Raw genomic sequence first — 19,961 nt, 5'->3', positions numbered from 1 at the left:
AGATGATCTGGTGTTGATTGGGGAAAGTATGGATGGACTGAAGGAGAAGATGAACAAGTGGAAGAAATGTATGGAGGTAAAAGGTCCGAAGGTGAATATCGGAAAGACAAAGGTGATGGCAAGTGGTAAAGCATGTGGTGAGGTGGAAAGAACAGGGAAGTGGCCGTGTGCTGTGTGCAGGAAGGGTGTTGGAGTGAACTCCATTCAATGTACAATGTGCGCTGAGTGGGTTCATCAAAAATTTAGTGGTCTGATAGGGTCATTAACCAGTGTGGCAGCTACATTCAAGTGCAAGGTGTGCACAGAGGGAGCTGCAGATGGAAGAAATGTTGAGTTGGATCTTGGAGATGGCATGAAGCTGGAAGGTGTGAAAACATTTTGCTACCTAGGAGACGTGCTGAATGGAGAAGGTGGATCAGACTCGGCGACGGTTGCTGGAGTGAGATGTGCATGCAAGAAGTTTCGGGAACTGAGTGGCGTGCTGACGCGGAGGGGAGTGTCGTTGAAGCTGAAGGGAAAGGTGTATGCTGCATGTGTGAGAAGTGTTATGATTTATGGGAGCAAGACATGGGTAATGAACGTAGAGCAGCAATGAAGGCTGGAAAGGGCGGAAATGCGAATGGTTCGGTGGATGTGCGGAGTATCGTTGAGAGAGAGGAAGACAAATGATGATTTGTGAAAGATGATGGGAATAGAGCCTGTGATGGATGCTGTGAAGAGAAACAGGTTGAGATTGTTTCGTCATGTGTTGAGGAAGGATGAATGACTGGTTGAGAAGAGTGATGGAAATGCATGTAGAAGGAAGTAGAGGACGGGGAAGACCGAGAAAGACTTGGCTAAAGGTGGTGGAAGAAGAAATGCGGGCAAGGGGGTTAAGAAGGGGAGATGTTGAAAATAGGGAAAAATGGAGACGATTGTCATGGGGCCCACAAGGCTAACCCCTGCTCTCGCAGGGAAAATGGCCTTAAAATGCCTGTTGTTGTTGTATATCGGTTTTAGATCCATCACTCAATGGTGAAGAATCACTTTAAGAATTGTAAAAATTATCGTATCCGGATCCAGATGTTCATCAAAATCGACTAATTTCATCGTTGTCACAAACCCAAAGTGCCCACCAAATTTCATCCGAATCCATCCACAACCTTTTGAGATATCCTGCTCACAGACAAAGAAACAGACAGACAGACAGACAGACAGGGAGGGGCGACAACACATCTTACGTCCACCTTCAGAGGACACAAGTGTTGCTCCTCAAGTAAAGCCATAAAATAAACACATAGCACGCCCTATACAAAAATAAGCCAAATACTCGTTTTTGCAGGCTATTGTGTCCCATCTGCATTCAAATATTTGTTACTGTGCTTGCATGGCGTCGGCAACACAACAGGTAGCTCGATAGACTAGAAATTTCTACCTGTGCTGTACAAAAGTCATCATCTCTGAATGAGAGAAATAGACCTTCGTCTCCTGCAAAATATTTTGTTCTGCCCTCAAACATCAGAATCGGCCCAGGTTAGTTACAAACTATGCACGGTGCTCACATTTATAACGAGGATGAAAAATTAATTGATCAAATACGCTTTCACAGGAAAACAATGACAGTGGCGCCACGTGATTAAGTGGTACATACGCTTCCCGATTCATCAGAGAACTATTCGCAGTTGGGACAATCCATAATCACCAAAGATTGTGAAAACCATAGTGCGGAAAATGAAAAAGCAAAACCGACTCGAGCTTTTGTCAAAAAGAGAAAAGAGCTCAGGAAGTTCATCGTCTAAGCACTTGGTCACACCAGGAGGGATGTCTGCATGGCACGGGGTGGGATAGTATTCCATTTAGGTGTGTACAAGGATCATCCGTGATGATGGACATTCAGAATCAGGAGTGGTTTTACTTTTGACCGCCAAAATGAGATTGCCTAGAGTTAGGCCTCCCTCATCTGTGTCATCTTTATTCTCCATGACATCTTCATTCATTCTCCATGACATCTCCATTAATTATCTGCGAAATGTGTTAGCCTGTGCTTCCGAAACTTTGTTTAATTGGTTTTCAAGAACATCGCTGCGTCGCTTGGGATTCTTCAGCACATCTTACTCTTGTAGTTGTCTGGTGGTCTGGTAGTTTGGATAGGTCACATGGATGCTTGATCAGACATCGGATGGGTATAGAGCTGCTCCAAAAAACCCATTCAGTATTGTGAAAAGGCTCTGGTCATGATTCCTGATTGAGAGGAATTATAATATATGTTACCAACATTTTCACACGTCTACATTCACCAGACAAATGTGTAAACACATCTCAAGCAGTTTTAACGTTGTTGATACATATAGTGATAATTCATGTTGATGAGGCAAATATATTGTTATGTCGGTGGGGTAGTGATGACTTTAGACCAGGTAGATTTATATAGGTAGCCTGCTCCGATTGTCATGAAGAAGAAGAACCTTGATGTAATAAGTACTTTTTAGCCCGGATGTCAGATTAAGTTGTATATTTGTCCCTATTATGAGGAATGGAGCATGCTAACTAGTTGTAGGGATTATGTTAACTACTACCTTGTACGTCATACCCTTGGTGATTTATCCTTTGTCGCTTTTGGCACCGCACCATAGACACTAGCGCAGGAAGTGCCCATTAAATTGCACTAAACAATAAAAACCAACAGGAAGCCAGTTCTGAGCACTGCCGATAGGACACCACAATCGACATCACCACGAAGGTCGAGAAGGCCGAAGACATGCCCAGAAGGACAGTGATTGGTCGGGAGTTGACCAACAGGAAGGCAGGGGTAAGAAGGGACATGCTGATTGGCAAAGTACGACCGATGACGTCAGAGGCGGACTGCGTGTGGATTGGTGGAGAGCTGGACAATATAGTGGTGGCCTGCGAGCATTGGTAGAGAGGCACAGATGACGTCACGATACGATCAATAAAAGAAGATAGAGACCGACATTTTTGTCTTTTGCCCCTCATGCCTTCCTCTGCCCTTGACTCTCTCCTCTTGGTTCCGGACTTTGGTGGAAGAGGGCTGTGCGTGGACATTCCTTTCATTCGGCTTCATCGCAGCGGTCGTGTTTCTAAGACCTTACTGGTGGTCGTAAAGAGGCGGAGCTGCAGAGCACAGAGCCGTGTTGTCCGAGCGGAGTTTGTGAGGACAGGCCCGGCTGGGGAGCGGGCTGCACGCTCGTTCGCCGCGAGCAGAAGGCTTAGTGAACAAGGGTGCAGAGGCCTTGTTCCCGCCAAGGCAGAAGCCGCGTCCAGACTGCGCGATCGGGGCCTGACAATTGCTGATGACGCACCGAGCGAATTGAGCTAAGTGCCATAATTACACTATTATTTTCCAGTTCTTTAATTCCCCTCTGTCTGTGTATGGTGTCTATTCTGGGAGTGCTCCATATAGGAACTTTATTTTTCGTCGCGTTTTTCTTGTTACCTTGTTTTTCGTTTTAAACTGGCATTCCGCATTTTTTTTTTATTCCGTTTTAATAAGCCTCTATTTTTGTTCATTTTAAATAAGGTTTTTGTTTGAGTTTATTTTCTGCAGGTTCGGGAACTGCCGGCGGACCACAGGTAAGACCCTGCATCGCTTTCTTTCCCTTTCTTCCCACGCGTGTATAAAGTTCGCATTTGATCGTCGCCCCGGAGTTAAAGCTTGCTCGGCTAATATGTTTCCTGGTAGAGATTTTAAACGCCAGAACCACGACAATATATAAAAAGTCGTGAGATACCTTCTTTCATTTTGATACATAGTAAACACAATGTGTGAAAATTCTCTTGATTACTTCGATCAAAGGTACCTCTTGATAACACTCAGCACTAATTATTGGCAGCACGACTCCTTTGGCTACATCATTTCTGTGAGTGTGGCATCGAGGCTGATACATTGCCCCTCGTACAGGTCAGGGCAGGGATCTGTGATTTGTTCAGGATGCCAGCGATAACTCACCTACTCTTCACGATAGGACACCATATTCATGATCTGCAACGTGCATCAACTAATGCTGGCGGATAGGACAGCAGGCTCACCGTCCATCAGAGGGATGACACTTTGCGATGGAATGCCCTGCTCGAGAAACTCCAATTCAGGTTTATAGTTGAGGCGCGGAGCAAACCCAGACGAGATAGCTTAAGGGTAAGTCAATGTGCTACCTCTGCGCCCTTCGATCCTCATAAAAGATGAAGCGATGACGTGTTGATATCAGTCTCAGCTTTGATAAATTCACTCTTTTGGCCTGTTCGGTACCATGCCCAACAAGGAATGTTAATGGTGGTTTAAAAACTGATAATATGTCGTAAACTGGTTTCCAAAGAATGTGTGATAATGAATTTGCCTTCCCTACTAAAACCAAAGCAGAACAAGAAACACCAAAAAGAGGTGAGCTTCTAGCTCGAGAGAAAGGACCTCATTCGTAGATCCAATGCATGCCGAACCGTGTTGTTAGTGGTCATGTACCTGCGTGAAAAAAAAAGCGATGCCACAATTTTCCGACAAACAAAAGAGTTGTTGACAACCACAATGAAAATACCGTGTTCTTGGAGTTAATTACCCAAAAGGGATGACAAGTATCCTGAAGGGATCAACAAGACCTTATTCCACTTCATGAGCTGAAAACAGGATTGAAATGTTTCATTTGAAGGAAAGGCAAATCGAATCAATGCAGTAAAAAGGGAAGAAGCTTGGAGGGAAAAAAATATACGACCATCATGTCCTTTGGCAACCAGCGCCATCAATCATAACCTTCTGGCACAAAGCGTGCTGAAATTCTATCTGTTTTTTTGGACAAGCCCTCCATCCTCTAACAGTATGTGCAGCCGCCATTGTTGAATGACGAGTGGGACTCAGCAAAAAATCAGAGATATATGAATTGGTTTGGTCCCTTGGCTAGATAAGCAATATCAATGGCTGAGACTTTGAGCTGAAGAGCCAATATCAATGCTTTGGAGCTTGAGCCAAAGGAGCAATAACAATCGTTTGGACCCTGAGCTTGAGAATCAATATCAGTGGTTTGGAGCGTGAGCCAGAGAAGTAATAACAATGGTTTAGAGCTTGAGCTAGAGAATCAATATCAGTGGTTTGGAGCTTGAGCCAGAAAAGCAATAACAATGGTTTGGACCCTGAGCTAGAGAAACAATAACAATGGTTTGGAACTTGAGCCAGAAAAGCAATATTAATGGTTTAGAGCTTGAGAATCAATATCAGTGGTTTGGAGCTTGAGCCAGAAAAGCAATATTAATGGTTTAGAGCTTGAGAATCAATATCAGTGGTTTGGAGCTTGAGCCAGAAAAGCAATAACAATGGTTTGGCACTTGAGCCAGAAAAGCAATAACAATGGTTTGGACCCTGAGCTAGAGAAACAATAACAATGGTTTGGACCCTGAGCAAGAGAAACAATAACAATGGTTTGGAACTTGAGCTAGAGAAACAATAACAATGGTTTGGACCCTGAGCTAGAGAAACAATAACAATGGTTTGGACCCTGAGCTAGAGAAACAATAATAATGGTTTGGAACTTGAGCCAGAAAAGTGATATCAATGGTTTAGAGCTTGGGCTAGAGAAGCAATATCAGTGGTTTGGAGCTTGAGCCAGAGAAGCAATATCAATGGTTTGGACCATGAGCAAGAGAAACAATAACAATGCTTTGGAACTTGAGTCAGAAAAGCAATATCAATGGTTTAGAGCTTGGGCTAGAGAATCAATATCAATGGTTTAGAGCTTGAGCCAGAGAAACAATAACAATGGTTTGGACCATGAGCAAGAGAAACAATAACAATGCTTTGGAACTTGAGCCAGAAAAGCAATATTAATGGTTTAGAGCTTGAGAATCAATATCAGTGGTTTGGAGCTTGAGCCAGAAAAGCAATAACAATGGTTTGGCACTTGAGCCAGAAGAGCAATAACAATGATTTGGAACTTGAGCTAGAGAAACAATAACAATGGTTTGGACCCTGAGCTAGAGAAGCAATAACAATGGTTTGGACCCTGAGCTAGAGAAACAATAATAATGGTTTGGAACTTGAGCCAGAAAAGTGATATCAATGATTTAGAGATTGAGCTGGAGAATCAATATCAATGGTTTACAGCTTGAACTAGAGAATCAATGTCAATGGTTTGGACCCTGAGCTAGAGAAACAATAATAATGGTTTGGAACTTGAGCCAGAAAAGTGATATCAATGGTTTAGAGCTTGGGCTAGAGAATCAATATGAGTGGTTTGGAGCTTGAGCCAGAGAAGCAATATCAATGGTTTTGACCATGAGCAAGAGAAACAATAACAATGGTTTGGAACTTGAGTCAGAAAAGCAATATCAATGGTTTTGACCATGAGCAAGAGAAACAATAACAATGGTTTGGAACTTGAGCTAGAGAAACAATAACAATGGTTTGGACCCTGAGCTAGAGAAACAATAATAATGGTTTGGAACTTGAGCCAGAAAAGTGATATCAATGGTTTAGAGATTGAGCTGGAGAATCAATATCAATGGTTTACAGCTTGAACTAGAGAATCAATGTCAATGGTTTGGACCCTGAGCTAGAGAAACAATAATAATGGTTTGGAACTTGAGCCAGAAAAGTGATATCAATGGTTTAGAGCTTGGGCTAGAGAATCAATATGAGTGGTTTGGAGCTTGAGCCAGAGAAGCAATATCAATGGTTTTGACCATGAGCAAGAGAAACAATAACAATGCTTTGGAACTTGAGTCAGAAAAGCAATATCAATGGTTTAGAGCTTGGGCTAGAGAATCAATATGAGTGGTTTGGAGCTTGAGCCAGAGAAGCAATATCAATGGTTTGGACCATGAGCAAGAGAAACAATAACAATGCTTTGGAACTTGAGTCAGAAAAGCAATATTAATGGTTTAGAGATTGAGCTGGAGAATCAATATCAATGGTTTAGAGCTTGAACTAGAGAATCAATGTCAATGGTTTGGAAAATGAGCTGTTGTGAGAATATCAATGGTTTGGATATTAGCTGAAGAAGCAATACCAATAGTTTGGAGCTTGAGCTGGAGAAGCAATATCAATGGTTTGGAGCTTGAGCTGGAGAAGCAATATCAATGGTTTGGACCCTTAATTGGGGGAGCACAGTCCCACTGTTTGGGACCCTTAGCTTGAGAAACAATTTTAATAGTTTAACGTCAAGCTGAAACAGGTGCGACAACATTGGTTTAGACCATGAGCTGAAGAAGCATCAGTAGTTTCGACGCTGAGCTGGAGAGACTGTATCAATGGTTTGGACCCTCAGCCAGAGAGGTGATATCAAAGGGGTCGAGTTGGAGAAGCATTAATAGTTTGGACCCTTGGCTTGAGAAGCAACATCAATGGTTTGGACCCTGAGCTTGAGAGACAATATGAATGGTTTGGACCCTGAGTTGGAGAGACAATATGGACCCTGAACTTGAGAGACAATATCAATGGATTGGACCATGATCTGGAGAGACAATATCAATGTCTTGGACCATGAGCTGGAGAAGCATCAATGGTTTGGACCATAAACTGGAGAAGCATCAATTGTTTGGACCCTGAGTTGGAAAGACAATATCAATGGTTTAGAGCTTGAGCTGTAGAAGCATCAATGGTTTGGACCATAAGCTGGAGAAGCAATATCAATGGTTTAGAGCTTGAGCTGGATAGACAATATCAGTGGTTTGGACGAAAACCTGGAGAGGAAATAGCAATGGTTTGGACCTTGAGCTGGAGAAGCATCAATGGTTTGGATCCTGAGCTGGAAAGACAATATCAGTGGTTTGGTCGATAAGCTAGAGAAGCTATATTAATGGTTTGGACCCTTAATTGGGGGAGCACAGTCCCACTGATTGGGACCCTTAGCTTGAAAAACAATTTCAATAGATGAACGTGAAGCTGCAACAGGTGCAGTTGAAAAGCGAAAGCAATTAACCACATCTGTTGAATGTGGGAAAGAAATGCATAAGCAAATAATAATATAAACACACTTACTGTGTCCACGCAAACATCGGCGGACTTGTAAATTTTATTTGGTTCACATATGTCTCAAGAAATTACCATGAAATGGATGTGAAATTGGAAATATTCAATGCTTCATGGAAATTGAGTGAAGTGAATGACTCACAGGAAGCTGCTATGTGATGAAATGCAATGGGCAAAAGGTTCAGCATTAGTGGAGGTGTGAAATGGAATATTTAAGACAAAATTCTCCGCATATAATTTCAAGTGTGCGTAAAGCTCAGCAAGTGAAGAATGTAATGCAAGGAATGCACAGAGATGTGAATGGAGATCGAAGGGAAGAACGAGAAGTCTGACCTGTACGGTGACTGCCTGCTGCTCCCCTACTACCAAGGGTTGGCAACAGGTTGGAGAGCAGGTTCAGCCCTGGTCAAAGAGGTTCAAAAGCATTGGATGGTAAAGATGAGAGCAAGGGGGGCAGTAAGCACACACAAAGAAAGAGACCGGAAAGATGGGTAAAGAAGAACAAAAAATAAAGAAAGAAGGACAAAAGGATGGAAAAGAGAGAATAAGAAGAGTGAATAAATGGGAAATAGGAGTAAAAAAAGAGAGATAAACACATTAAAAACATATTCAAAGTTGAACATCAAAGAAGCAAATTAAACCTCAAATGTTTTCCACTCGTTTTCATTGTTATCCTGCGAAAACGAAAAATATCTCAAACTGAATTCTGTTATTCTTGGCAATGTCTCTACAAGGTGCATTCTTGCATCCCTTTCATCTACCATATAAAACACAATGTGTGTTTGTGTATGTATGTATTTATGTATGTATGCATGTATGCATGTATGTATGTATGTATGCGTGTGTGTCTGAGTATGTGTGTGTCTGTCCCCCATCATAAGGGTAGGTTTTAAAGGCTTTGAGTAGCGCTTTCGGAGGGATTTGAGTTGGGGGGAGGGGGGGGGGGGTTAATGGGCAATCTTTGAACACGACCACGTGTCCACCGGTTAAAAGACCAAAAAGACTCTGAGGACCCAAAAGACCCCGAAGACCCCAAAGACCCAAATGGACTCCAAACACCCAAAATACCCTGAAGACTGTTAAAGATGCAAAAGACCATTAAGACCCAGAAGACCCCAAGGACTCTGAAGACCCAAAATACCCCAAAGACCAAAAATACCCTGAATACACAAAAGACTGAAAAAAACCCTGAAGACGCAATGGACCCCAAAGACCCTGAAGACCCAAAAGACCCCGAGGTTCCAAAAGACCTTGGGGATCCAAAAGATCCAAACAGCCCGGAGGACCCAAATGACCCAAAAGACCCCAAGAACTCGGAAGACCCCCAAGGACTCTAAAGATCCAAAATACGCTGAAGACCCCAAAGACGAAAATACCCAAAAGACTGAAAATACCCTGAAGACCCAATGGACCATGTGGACCCAATGGTCCCTGAAGACACAATGGTCCCCGAAGACCCAAAATACTTGGAGGATCCAAAAGACTTCGAGGATTTAAAAAATCCAAACAACCTCGAGGACCCAAACAACCCAGATGATCCAAACGACCCAGAGTACCCAAAAGACACCATGGATGCAGAAGACCCCCCCCCCCCAAGGACTCCGAAGACCTAAAATACCCCGAAGACCCAAAATACCCTGAAGACCCAAATGGACCCTGAAGACCCAATGGTCCCTGAAGATCCAAAATACTCCAAGGATCCAAAAGACCCTAAGGATCCAAAAGAACCAAACAACCCCAAGGAACCAAACAACCCAGTGGACCCAAACGAGCTGGAGGATTAAAGAGACCCTAAGGACATAGAAGACTACCAAGGACTCTGAAGACCCAATGGACCCTGAAAACCCCAAATATCCCGAAGACCCAAAAGACCCCAAAATCCAAAAAACCCTGAAGAACCCGAGGATACAAAAGACCCAGAGGACCCAAAATAACACAAAGACCCAAAATACCATAAATACCCAAAGACCCAAAAGACCGCAAAGACCCAAAATACGCCAAAGACCCAAAATACCAAAAACACCCCAAAGACCTTTAAATACCCTGAAGACCCAAAATACCCCAAAAACCCTTAAAGACCCTGAATAACCCAAAGACCCAAATGACCCAGAGGACTTAAAAGACCAAAAATTCCATGAAAACCCAAAATACCCCCAAAGACCCCTAAATACCTTTAAATACACCAAAGACAGAAAATCTCAAAAGGACCCAAAATGTCCCAAAGACCCAAAATACCCCAAATGCCTTTTAAATACCCTGAAGACCGACAAGATCGAAAACACCCTGAAGACCGAAAATACCCCAAAGACCCAAAGGATCCTGGTTAAACATATAATATAACCACCTTTAGAGGCCATTTTTCCCCGCAAAGCGGGGGTTGGCCTTTTTCGGGAACCGTGGTTGTTGTTTTTTTTTTTTACTGGTGAGTACTGGTTACTGAAAGGATCAAAAAGATCCAGAAGACTGAAAAGACCCCAAAGACCCCAAGACCCAAAATATCTCAAAGACCCTTAAAGACCCCGAATACCCCAAAAAACCCTGAAGACCAAAAAGATTGAAAAGACACAAAAGACCAAAAAGACCCTGAAGACCCTTAAAGACGCTGAGGACCCAGTGGATCCCAAATAACCAAATTACAGCTAAGATCCAAAATACCACCAAAGACTCTAAAATACCCCAAAGATTCAGATTGAGGCCGCAAAATACTCAAATGACTCAAAAGACCTAAAGGACCCAAAAGACTCAAATAACCCAAAAGACGCTGATGGACCAGAAGACTCAAAAGACCCCGAGGACCGAAATGACCCCAAGGACTCCGAAGACCTAAAAGAAGAGTAATTATCTCTTACATTGGAATTGTAGACGGTGGCTTGCAAACTGAGCCTGAAGGTCGGTGTACAGAAGCCTTTTGTTTTTATCACAATAAATACAAGGTGCAGGGAGGTGAAATTTGCTGCACATGATGCGCAACGTGCACAGAGTAAAACGAGTGTTCATTTACATCTGCAGGATGTCTAATAAATAAAGATGACATAAGCATCCCTAACACCAGGCCCAGACTTCAGACTTTGGTGTGCTCACATGGCTGTACCGTAAAAAACTGTTCAAACCCGAAATTTTTGACCAGCTTTATACCAGTCATAATATAAAACTCGGTAAAATCCAAATGCTGGACCACATGACTACCAGGTTTAATCATTCATTCCCAATTTCCACCGCAGTGGCAGCGAGACGAACAGCCAATTTCCATCGAGCGTCGGCCGCTGAGAAACTACCTACAGAGGCTTCTATTAGGACTAGCATAACTCGGCGCGCTCCGCACGCCTCACCACACGTCGTTTCAGAGGGGCAGGCATCTTTGACCATTTCGGTGTCTTTTGGGTCTTCATGGTGTTTTGGGTCTTCAGGGCCATATAGGTCTTCAGGGTCTTTTGGATCCTCTGGGCCTTTAAGGGTATTTTGGGTCTTTGAGGAGTTTTTGGGTCTTCAGGGTCTTTGGTGTCTTCAGAGGCTTTTGGGTCTTAAGGGTCTTCGGTGTCTTTTGGATCTGCGGGGTCTTCAGGGGCTTTTGGGGGTGTTTTGGATCTTCGGGGTGTTTTGGGTCTTCGGGGTGTTTTGGGTATTCGGGGTGTTTTGGGTATTCGGGGTGTTTTGGGTCTTTGGGGTGTTTTGGGTCTTTGGGTATTCAGGGACTTTTTGAGCCTCAGGGCCTTGAAGGGTATTTTGGGTCTTCGGGGTGTTTTGGGTCTTCGGGGTGTTTTGGGTCTTCGGGGTGTTTTGGGTCTTCGGGGTGTTTGGGGTGTTTTGGGTATTCAGGGTGTTTTGGGTATTCGGGGTGTTTTGGGTCTTCGGGGTGTTTTGGGTCTTCGGGGTGTTTTGGGTCTTTGGGGTGTTTTGGGTATTTGGGTATTCAGGGTCTTTTTGAGCCTCAGGGCCTTGAAGGGTATTTTGGGTCTTCGGGGTGTTTTGGGTCTTTGGGGTGTTTTGGGTCTTTGTGGTGTTTTGGGTCTTCGGGGTGTTTTGGATCTTCAAGGTGTTTTGGGTCTTCGGGGTGTTTTGGGTCTTCGGGGTGTTTTGGGTCTTCAAGGTGTTTTGGGTCTTCAGGGTGTTTTGGGTCTTCGGGGTGTTTTGGGTCTTTGGGTATTCAGGGTCTTTTTGAGCCTCAGGGCCTTGAAGGGTATTTTGGGTCTTCGGGTGTGTTTTGGGTCTTCGGGGTGTTTTGGGTATTCGGGGTGTTTTGGGTATTCGGGGTGTTTTGGGTCTTTGGGGTGTTTTGGGTCTTCAGGGTGTTTTGGGTCTTTGGGTATTCAGGGTCTTTTTGAGCCTCAGGGCCTTGAAGGGTATTTTGGGTCTTCGGGGTGTTTTGGGTCTTCGGGGTGTTTTGGTTCTTCGGGGTGTTTTGGGTCTTTGGGGTGTTTTGGGTCTTTGTGGTGTTTTGGGTCTTCGGGGTGTTTTATGTCTTCAAGGTGTTTTGGGTCTTCGGGGTGTTTTGGGTCTTCGGGGTGTTTTGGGTATTCGGGGTGTTTTGGGTCTTTGGGGTGTTTTGGGTATTCAGGGTGTTTTGGGTCTTTGGGTATTCAGGGTCTTTTTGAGCCTCAGGGCCTTGAAGGGTATTTTGGGTCTTCGGGGTGTTTTGGGTCTTCGGGGTGTTTTGGTTCTTCGGGGTGTTTTGGTTATTCGGGGTGTTTGGGGTCTTCGGGGTGTTTTGGGTCTTCGGGGTGTTTTGGGTCTTTGGGGTGTTTTGGGTCTTTGTGGTGTTTTGGGTCTTCGGGGTGTTTTATGTCTTCAAGGTGTTTTGGGTCTTCGGGGTGTTTTGGGTCTTCGGGGTGTTTTGGGTCTTTGGGGTGTTTTGGGTCTCAGGGTATGTTGGGTCTTTGGGGGTCTTCAGGGTATTTTGGGTCTTCAGGGGGTCTTGGTGGTCTGAAGGGTCTTGGGGGAATTAAAGGGTCGTCAAAGGTCTGAGGGGTTTCAGCAGTCTTAACGCAATTAAGAGGGTTAATTAAGAGGGTGGTAATTTTATTTGAAGAAGAAGAAGACGTTTTCGTCGCATATAAACATACATAGCGAACCACATACGTTTGCTCTATTATAATAAGATTCCACCCTGAGCATGTCTGTTTTTCCAGCACCTCGTCAACAGGTGGTGGAAATCATGTTCATATTTTGACTTTGAAGGTTAAAGACTAGGATGATGGTGTCTCCACATTGTTAAGAACCGGGTTCAGTCCCAATGCTTCACCATCCTCACGGTATTTCATCAAATGTATCCATGCGACCCATCCAACATGTACTCGGACGAGAAAGAATATAAAAACAAGACCGATAGTGTAACAACAGCACAGCCAGGCTTGGATCTGCTGAGTGGAGGATCTGCTGTCCCCCTGTCATGTGACCAGATCCTCAGCTCTGATTGGTGGACATTTGTGAGGGACATTCGTACAGACAAACGTTGTTCCAGATGGCATTGTCCCACGGGCTACACCGTAAAAATATGGCTGCCGAACCACATGACCGATGACATCATCAATTTTTTTTTTCTCGACCAATTTATCCCCAGATCACGCTCAATAAATTTCATACTGATCGGATCAAGCGTTCTTCTTGTCGATTTATGACGTCATAATGAAGGCACCTATGACATCATCATTAACATATGTTATTCCCCATGTGGAGTACTTTACAATAAGCCACCTTTAATTTTTTCCCAATGGAGTGGTTTTGGAGATGTGGAGGTGCAAAGTTTGTCTGTTTTTCCAAGATGGCGCAACACCACGTGACCTATGACGTCATAATTATCATTAAAAATTATACAGGTGGAGGAGCACCGATGGTGAAAATTTCACGTCATTGGACCAACGGTTGCAGAGAAAACAAATTTTAAAGAGAATAAACCTGCAAAATGCTGGTGGAAGGGACAGACATACATACATACACACATACATACAGTAGACAGACAAACGCTATTCCAGATGGCATTGCCCTACACGCTACACCATGAAAAGAAAGGCGTGCCCTCGACAACTGAACAGCAATGACATTTAGTGCAAAACCTACAAAACAACGTGAGAAGGCCAATGTATTGTGAAGAAATTTGCTTTTTGTGAAAAAGTTTAGACTTTCCAATTTTTTTTGTAATGAGAGACCATTGTTCTTACGATATTTCCTAACTTTGCCATAATCAGTCTCATCAAGCCACTCCCCGACAGAGGCACAACCTTCTAACGTATTTGGCCTCCAGCCCGAATGGGGCGCGTACAGCCAAGTGCGGAAATGACATCGGGATTTTTTTTTTGCTTCGTGCGTGTGGATGTTTTACAAAGCGTACCTTTTGTGGCGACTCGCACGCAATCGATCTTCGTCTCCTGCAAGAGCAGCACAGCAAAGCATCGTGTCAGAGGCACCGTTCGAACGAGAGCGGCCCATCGCAGGTCAAATTATCCATGGATATAAACTCAAGAAAAAACATATATATATATATACGTATACACACAACATACAACCAATCAATATATGTGGGAATATTACACGCCCATACTGGTAATCTAACCCAGCTCTTCTGGTAAATCATACCAGTGATATATATACATACACATACATACATAGAGTTATACTGGGTGGTGTGCCATTGCCTTCCCAGAGAAATAGTTATGGCAGGAATTTGGAATTTGGCCATGTTGGCGGTGATTGCTTGCTTACTCTTTGCGAAGGACACTGTTGGATCTTTAACATCCACCAAGTACGTCCCTGGTGTTGGGCTAGCGGCTAGGGTGCCGGCTTAGGATCCTACGATCCTGGGTTTGAATCCCGGTTGATCGCTGAATTAACGCCAGGGGGGTTGACTCAGCCTGATTCATCCTTCCGAGGTCGGCTAATTGAGTACCAGTTCACTGGTAATTCCCTGTTTGTCGGTAAAGGTGGCAAAAAGGGTTGGCGTCAGGAATGGCATCCGACCGTAAAACATTGCTTCAAAAAGGGGACCAAAAAACAACAACAACCACGGTTCCCGAAAAAGGCCAACCCCCGCTTTGCGGGGAAAATGGCCTCTAAAGGTGGTTATTTTTTTTTTTAAATATAAGTACGTCGCGTTTAACGTGTCCATCCGTGGGACGACAAACACATTGCTGAATCACCTTGCCTGGTGAAACACCGAGACGACAGCTTATAGCTGGGCAGAGATTCGGAACTGGATTGATTAATTATGGGGACAAGTCATTCAGGGAATCACCAGAAGAACGATTTCAACCACATGATGATACTTGGCTTGTACATATACAGTGGCCTGTGAAAGTATTCACCCCCCCCCCCCCCCCCCCCCCCAACGCCACCCTCTAAATTTTTCAGATTTTGAGCTTATTTCATGTTTTCAAATAAAACATAACAAATAGAGGCTTCACAAATTACTCCAAAGCAATAAAACTAAAAAATGCAGATAAAATATGAATAAGTTAAATTAAGAGAGAAAATCAGATGATCCTCAGTTGCATAAGTATTCAAACCCTTTGGCTCAATAACCCTAAATCACTTCAGTGGCAAATTATTTGTTTGAAAGGTTACAAAATAAGTGTAATAGGGTTCACCTGTATGTAACAGTGGTATAACTTAAAATAAATAGCCCCGAGTGGGCTGATGGTCAATCCTTGAGGTTATACTTCAGACCACTGCTGATTTGGGGGACCTACATTGGGATACCCCCTAATCTCCAGGCCCTGATATGAAATTGCAAAATGTTAGATCGAGCGATCCTGCGGACCATCGAGTAAAAGGGCTGTACCAGGTTTCATAGCATTTGGTTGGTAAATAATGGATGATTAGGGATCAAAAGTTTCAGTGGGTAACCATCCCACCCCCTCCCCTCTCCCAGGAGCCCCCATGATCCGAATTGTAAGAATACTAAATTGAAAAATACGAATTCGAAAAATCTAAGACTGAGCGATCCTGCGGACCATCAAGTTTCAGAGCAATCGGTGGGTAAATAAGGGACGAGTAGGGATCCAAAGTTTGGGGGGGGGGGGGGTGTCCTGTTTCCCTGGGAGGCCCCATGATCCAAAATGGAAAAATTGAAGCCTGAGCGATTGTGCGGGCTAATGTCTTGTATTCATTTGTCAAGTTTCAGAACAATCAGTTGGGTGATAAGGGAGGAGTAGCAAAAATAGCAAAAGGTTAACGGACGGCTGACTGGATGGACAGATGGACAATCATCCAGCCATCACAAACTATTTTATAAGTTAATCTCTTCGAGAATCGAGATGAGATGCCCTAATTAAGCTCCCGCAATTGTTTAAGGAGTTATAAGGTGCAACCCACTTGGTTAACCAACAAGGACAACATAAAAACCAAGAAGCTTTCCAGAGAAGTCAGACATAAAGTGGTAGAGAAGCACTGTTCAGGACAGGGTTATAAGTGATTTCAAAGTCACTCATTACCCCTTTGAGAATAGTGAAATTTGTCATTAAGTGGAAGACGTATCGTACCCCCCAGACTCCACCCAGATCAGATCGCCCATCCAAACTCAGCAGCCGGGCAAGCAGGAAACTGGTTTGGGATGGCACTGTAAATCTAACTATGTACGTTGTGTACACCTTCGTGCACACGGAAAAATTCTAAACATTTTAAATATCTGTAAAAATAAGCGGTTAATCTGTATAACGTCAACCATTAATCTGAAACTGGGTAGGAGGAGATTCACATTACAGCAGGACAATGAACTGAAGCACAAAGCTAAAGCCACAATGGAGTGGCTGAATAAGAAGAAAATAATTGTTCTTGAGTGGCCCAAAGTCCTGACTTTAACCCAATTGAATATTTATGGCAAGACTTGAAGATTACAGTCAATTGAAGATCCACATCAAACTTGGCAGAACTAGAGCAATTTTTACGTGAAGAATGGGTAAATATTTCACGATCTCACAGAGCAAAGCTGGTAGAGACCTACCCAAAAAGTCTCATCGCAGTCATTGCTGAAAAAGGTGCTTCCACCAAATACTGACCTAAGTAAGGGATTTACTATAAGTAAGTAATTCACTTTTGCAACCAGTGAATTTTAATTCTTACATGATTCTTGCATGTATTCCTGACATGTACCCTCCTTCAACTAAAATAGTGTTTAGTTTGACCTCTTCAGTTATGAATAAAAAAAAGTTAATTTGGTAAAATTGCTTCTGCATAATTCATAATTAATCTGAATGTGGCATTTATGGGAGAGGGTGAATACTTTTGCAGGCCACTGTACCAACGGTGCTCCAATATCATTCAAGCTGCTGCGTATTGTCAGAATCCAAACCTTATCGTTACTGTAAGATGTCGTGTCACAATAACGACGACCACTTATATGACTAAGCCTACCTACTACCACTACTTGTACTATCAGTAGTATTATGACAATCACTACCATCACTATGACTACCACACCGAGTTTTCAAGACAAATTAAGGTGGTGGAAATTTGAGCTGCACTTTATTTATACTCATAGCTAAGTTTGCACTTGTTTCTAGAAAAAGAAAATTGCACTCATTTTTAAGGTGTTGTCCAATTCTGGACACATAGACTTGTCCCACTTGTGGAAAGGATTCTGCATGCCTTCGGAGTAAAAATATTTAGGACGTGGCGCACAGTCGGAATGGGATGTCATTCTTACTAGCCTAATTCAATTAAGGAAATGTCTCGACACCAAGGTCCTCTTTCATAAGAATGTCCTTGATTGGGCAATCATCACATGACTGTGCAGCCAATAATGTGTACTTTATAACAAGATTGACGTTCATTTCACATGATCCACAATTCCACCCTCTGATATATCATTTGCCACCATTTTGGTTTTGAGGACTTATGTAAAGTGGTGAGTAGTAAAACTAGACAGGCAAAATGAAAGAATAAAATTCAAAAAGTATTAGTTCACAAATATTAATCTGCCTATAATAAACACAAGTGAACCACCTTTGGAGGCCATTTTCCCCCACAGAGCGGGGGTTGGCCTTTTTCGGGCACCGTGGTCCCCTTTTTGAAGCAGTGTTTTATGGCCGGATGCCCTTCCTGCCGCCAACCCTGTTGGTCGCCTCTTGCGACACACAGGGAATTACCAGTGAACTGGTACTCAATTTGCCGACCTCGGAAGGATGACAGGCTGAGTCAACCCCCCTGGCGTTAATTCAGCGATCAACCGGGATTTGAACCCAGGATCCTAGGATCCCAAGCCATCACCCTAACCGCTAAGCCAACACAAGGCTTTCCTATAATAAACACAAGTGCAGGTAAGATTTTAAATGACCCATTTAACTTCTTCAGTTGCTGCAATGAATGTTTGTTGTCACAGTTAAATAATGTCTAAAATACTTTGTGTGCAGTACGATTTCAATCCCAGAATATTAAAATTATCCTGAATAAACAAATTCAAGTAAGTGCACTCATCCACAACTTGGAACTGAGCAGATATTCTACTCCTAACACTGATCCTACCGAAGGTTTTCCCAAAACAAAGGTAATCAAACAAGTGGAAACTTGGATAAGTATCTGGAAGTAGTCGGGATAGGGGAATACTTAGATATTGGCATGCTTGCACAGGCTTCAGGGGCCAAATGGCCTCCTCCTGCATTGAAGTTTAAAACTTTTGTGACAAAGTACTGAGACAGATTGTTTATATTATCATTAGGCCCTCAAATGTTCCCGAATGCTCCACTTACCCCTCCAGCCGAGCTCACGGCCTGGACGTACACCGCGTAGCTCTTCCGTGGGTCCAATGGAGCATTCCAAAATCCACCATAAGTCTCATTGTCGCCAATGATGAACGAGCGTGGCGATGAGAGCATGGAGGGTGGAAGCTCAGCGGCAATATAATGCTTTGGCTTGTCTGCTCCCTGCGAGGAGTCGAAGCTTGTGCGATTTGAGAAACAGACCGGAGGCTCAGGAGATCGGCGGTGTCGTGCATCTTGTGGGAGTTCGACCACGACCAATTGATACGCCCTGAGAGGAGAGGGGAAAGTGCCGGCAGAGAGGCGCAGGTCATAACAGGACTTGATCGAGTAGAGCAGCAGTGACCGATGTGTGCGTCAAACTACCATGCTTCCTGGTACACATAATAACCTTAATATTTCATCTACTCTCATATATTGCTTTAGCTGAAAAAAGTACTGAAACTGGAAGAGATTAGTTTTGTCTTTGAGAACAGCGATATGCATCACAGCACATCACATCTCTCCTTAAAATAATGGTAACGACACCACCCTAAAGCACAGTCTGGCAGACAAAAAAGCTTTGTTAAGAAACCAAAACGTTTGTGGACATTTGAAGGTCATGGCCATAAGGCAGGCGATAGTGTACGGGCAGGTGAATACTGCACCAGACCAAAGTAATAAGGCAGCTGTTACAATATGTGAAGCAGATGGCATGGGGAGCCTCTAGCTCGGAACTACAAGGGTGGCTTGGATCGAGTCCCGTCTTTGTGTTTTGGATAATTTAATATTCCATGATGCTCAACAACACAGCAAGAGACATTTCCTTTCACCGATGTGGGCCTAAATTTTCTTGGATGTCTTTAGTCTTTCATAAAAATCTGTGATGGTTGATCGTTTGGGTAAGTGACTTCTTTTGGAATCGATTTTCTGACAATATTCACTCACCTAATGAGTTTGAGGAAAAATAAAGCAAGAAAAAAAGAATTTAAAAAAAACATGACACCTTTGAATGAGAGTCCTTCGCCTCAAAGGTCATGTTTGGAGAAGGACTCGTTCACACAAGCTGTGCAGATCGATTTGCAAAAGGATATCAAAATCAATATGAAAACGCTTCGGGTAGGATAAACTCGAGTTTTGTTCCCTTCAATTTGATCAAATCCGTTTAACATTTCGCAAGGTACAGTGCCTTCAGAAAGTATTCACACCTCTTGACTTTTTCACATTTTGTTGTGTTAAAGCCTGAATTGAAAATGGATCAAATTGAGATTTGTTTTTGTCCCTGATCTACACATAATACCCCATAATGTCCAAGTGGAATTTTTTCTTTTAATATTTTTACAAATCAA

At 43.3% G+C, this 19,961-nt stretch overlaps 1 protein-coding gene across 4 annotated transcripts in view; it reads right to left on the bottom strand.

The window, feature by feature from the left end:
* Positions 1-19,961, bottom strand: part of LOC137438851 (receptor-type tyrosine-protein phosphatase kappa) — a 493,330-nt gene that overhangs the window by 204,571 nt on the left and 268,798 nt on the right. For all 4 annotated transcript variants that reach the window (XM_078767331.1, XM_078767333.1, XM_078767332.1 and 1 more), the window contains exons 13-14: positions 18,625-18,904; positions 14,274-14,310 (exon numbers count right to left, since the gene is read on the bottom strand). In XM_078767331.1, the coding sequence (XP_078623457.1) occupies positions 14,274-14,310; positions 18,625-18,904 (317 nt within the window). The remainder of the gene's footprint in view (positions 1-14,273; positions 14,311-18,624; positions 18,905-19,961) is intronic.

The sequence above is a fragment of the Myxine glutinosa genome, chromosome 13 (genome assembly GCF_964187855.1).
Source record: "Myxine glutinosa chromosome 13, kmMyxGlut1.1, whole genome shotgun sequence".
In the NCBI taxonomy this organism is placed as follows: Eukaryota; Metazoa; Chordata; class Myxini; order Myxiniformes; family Myxinidae; genus Myxine; species Myxine glutinosa.
This window is presented reverse-complemented; position numbering and strand designations above follow the sequence as displayed.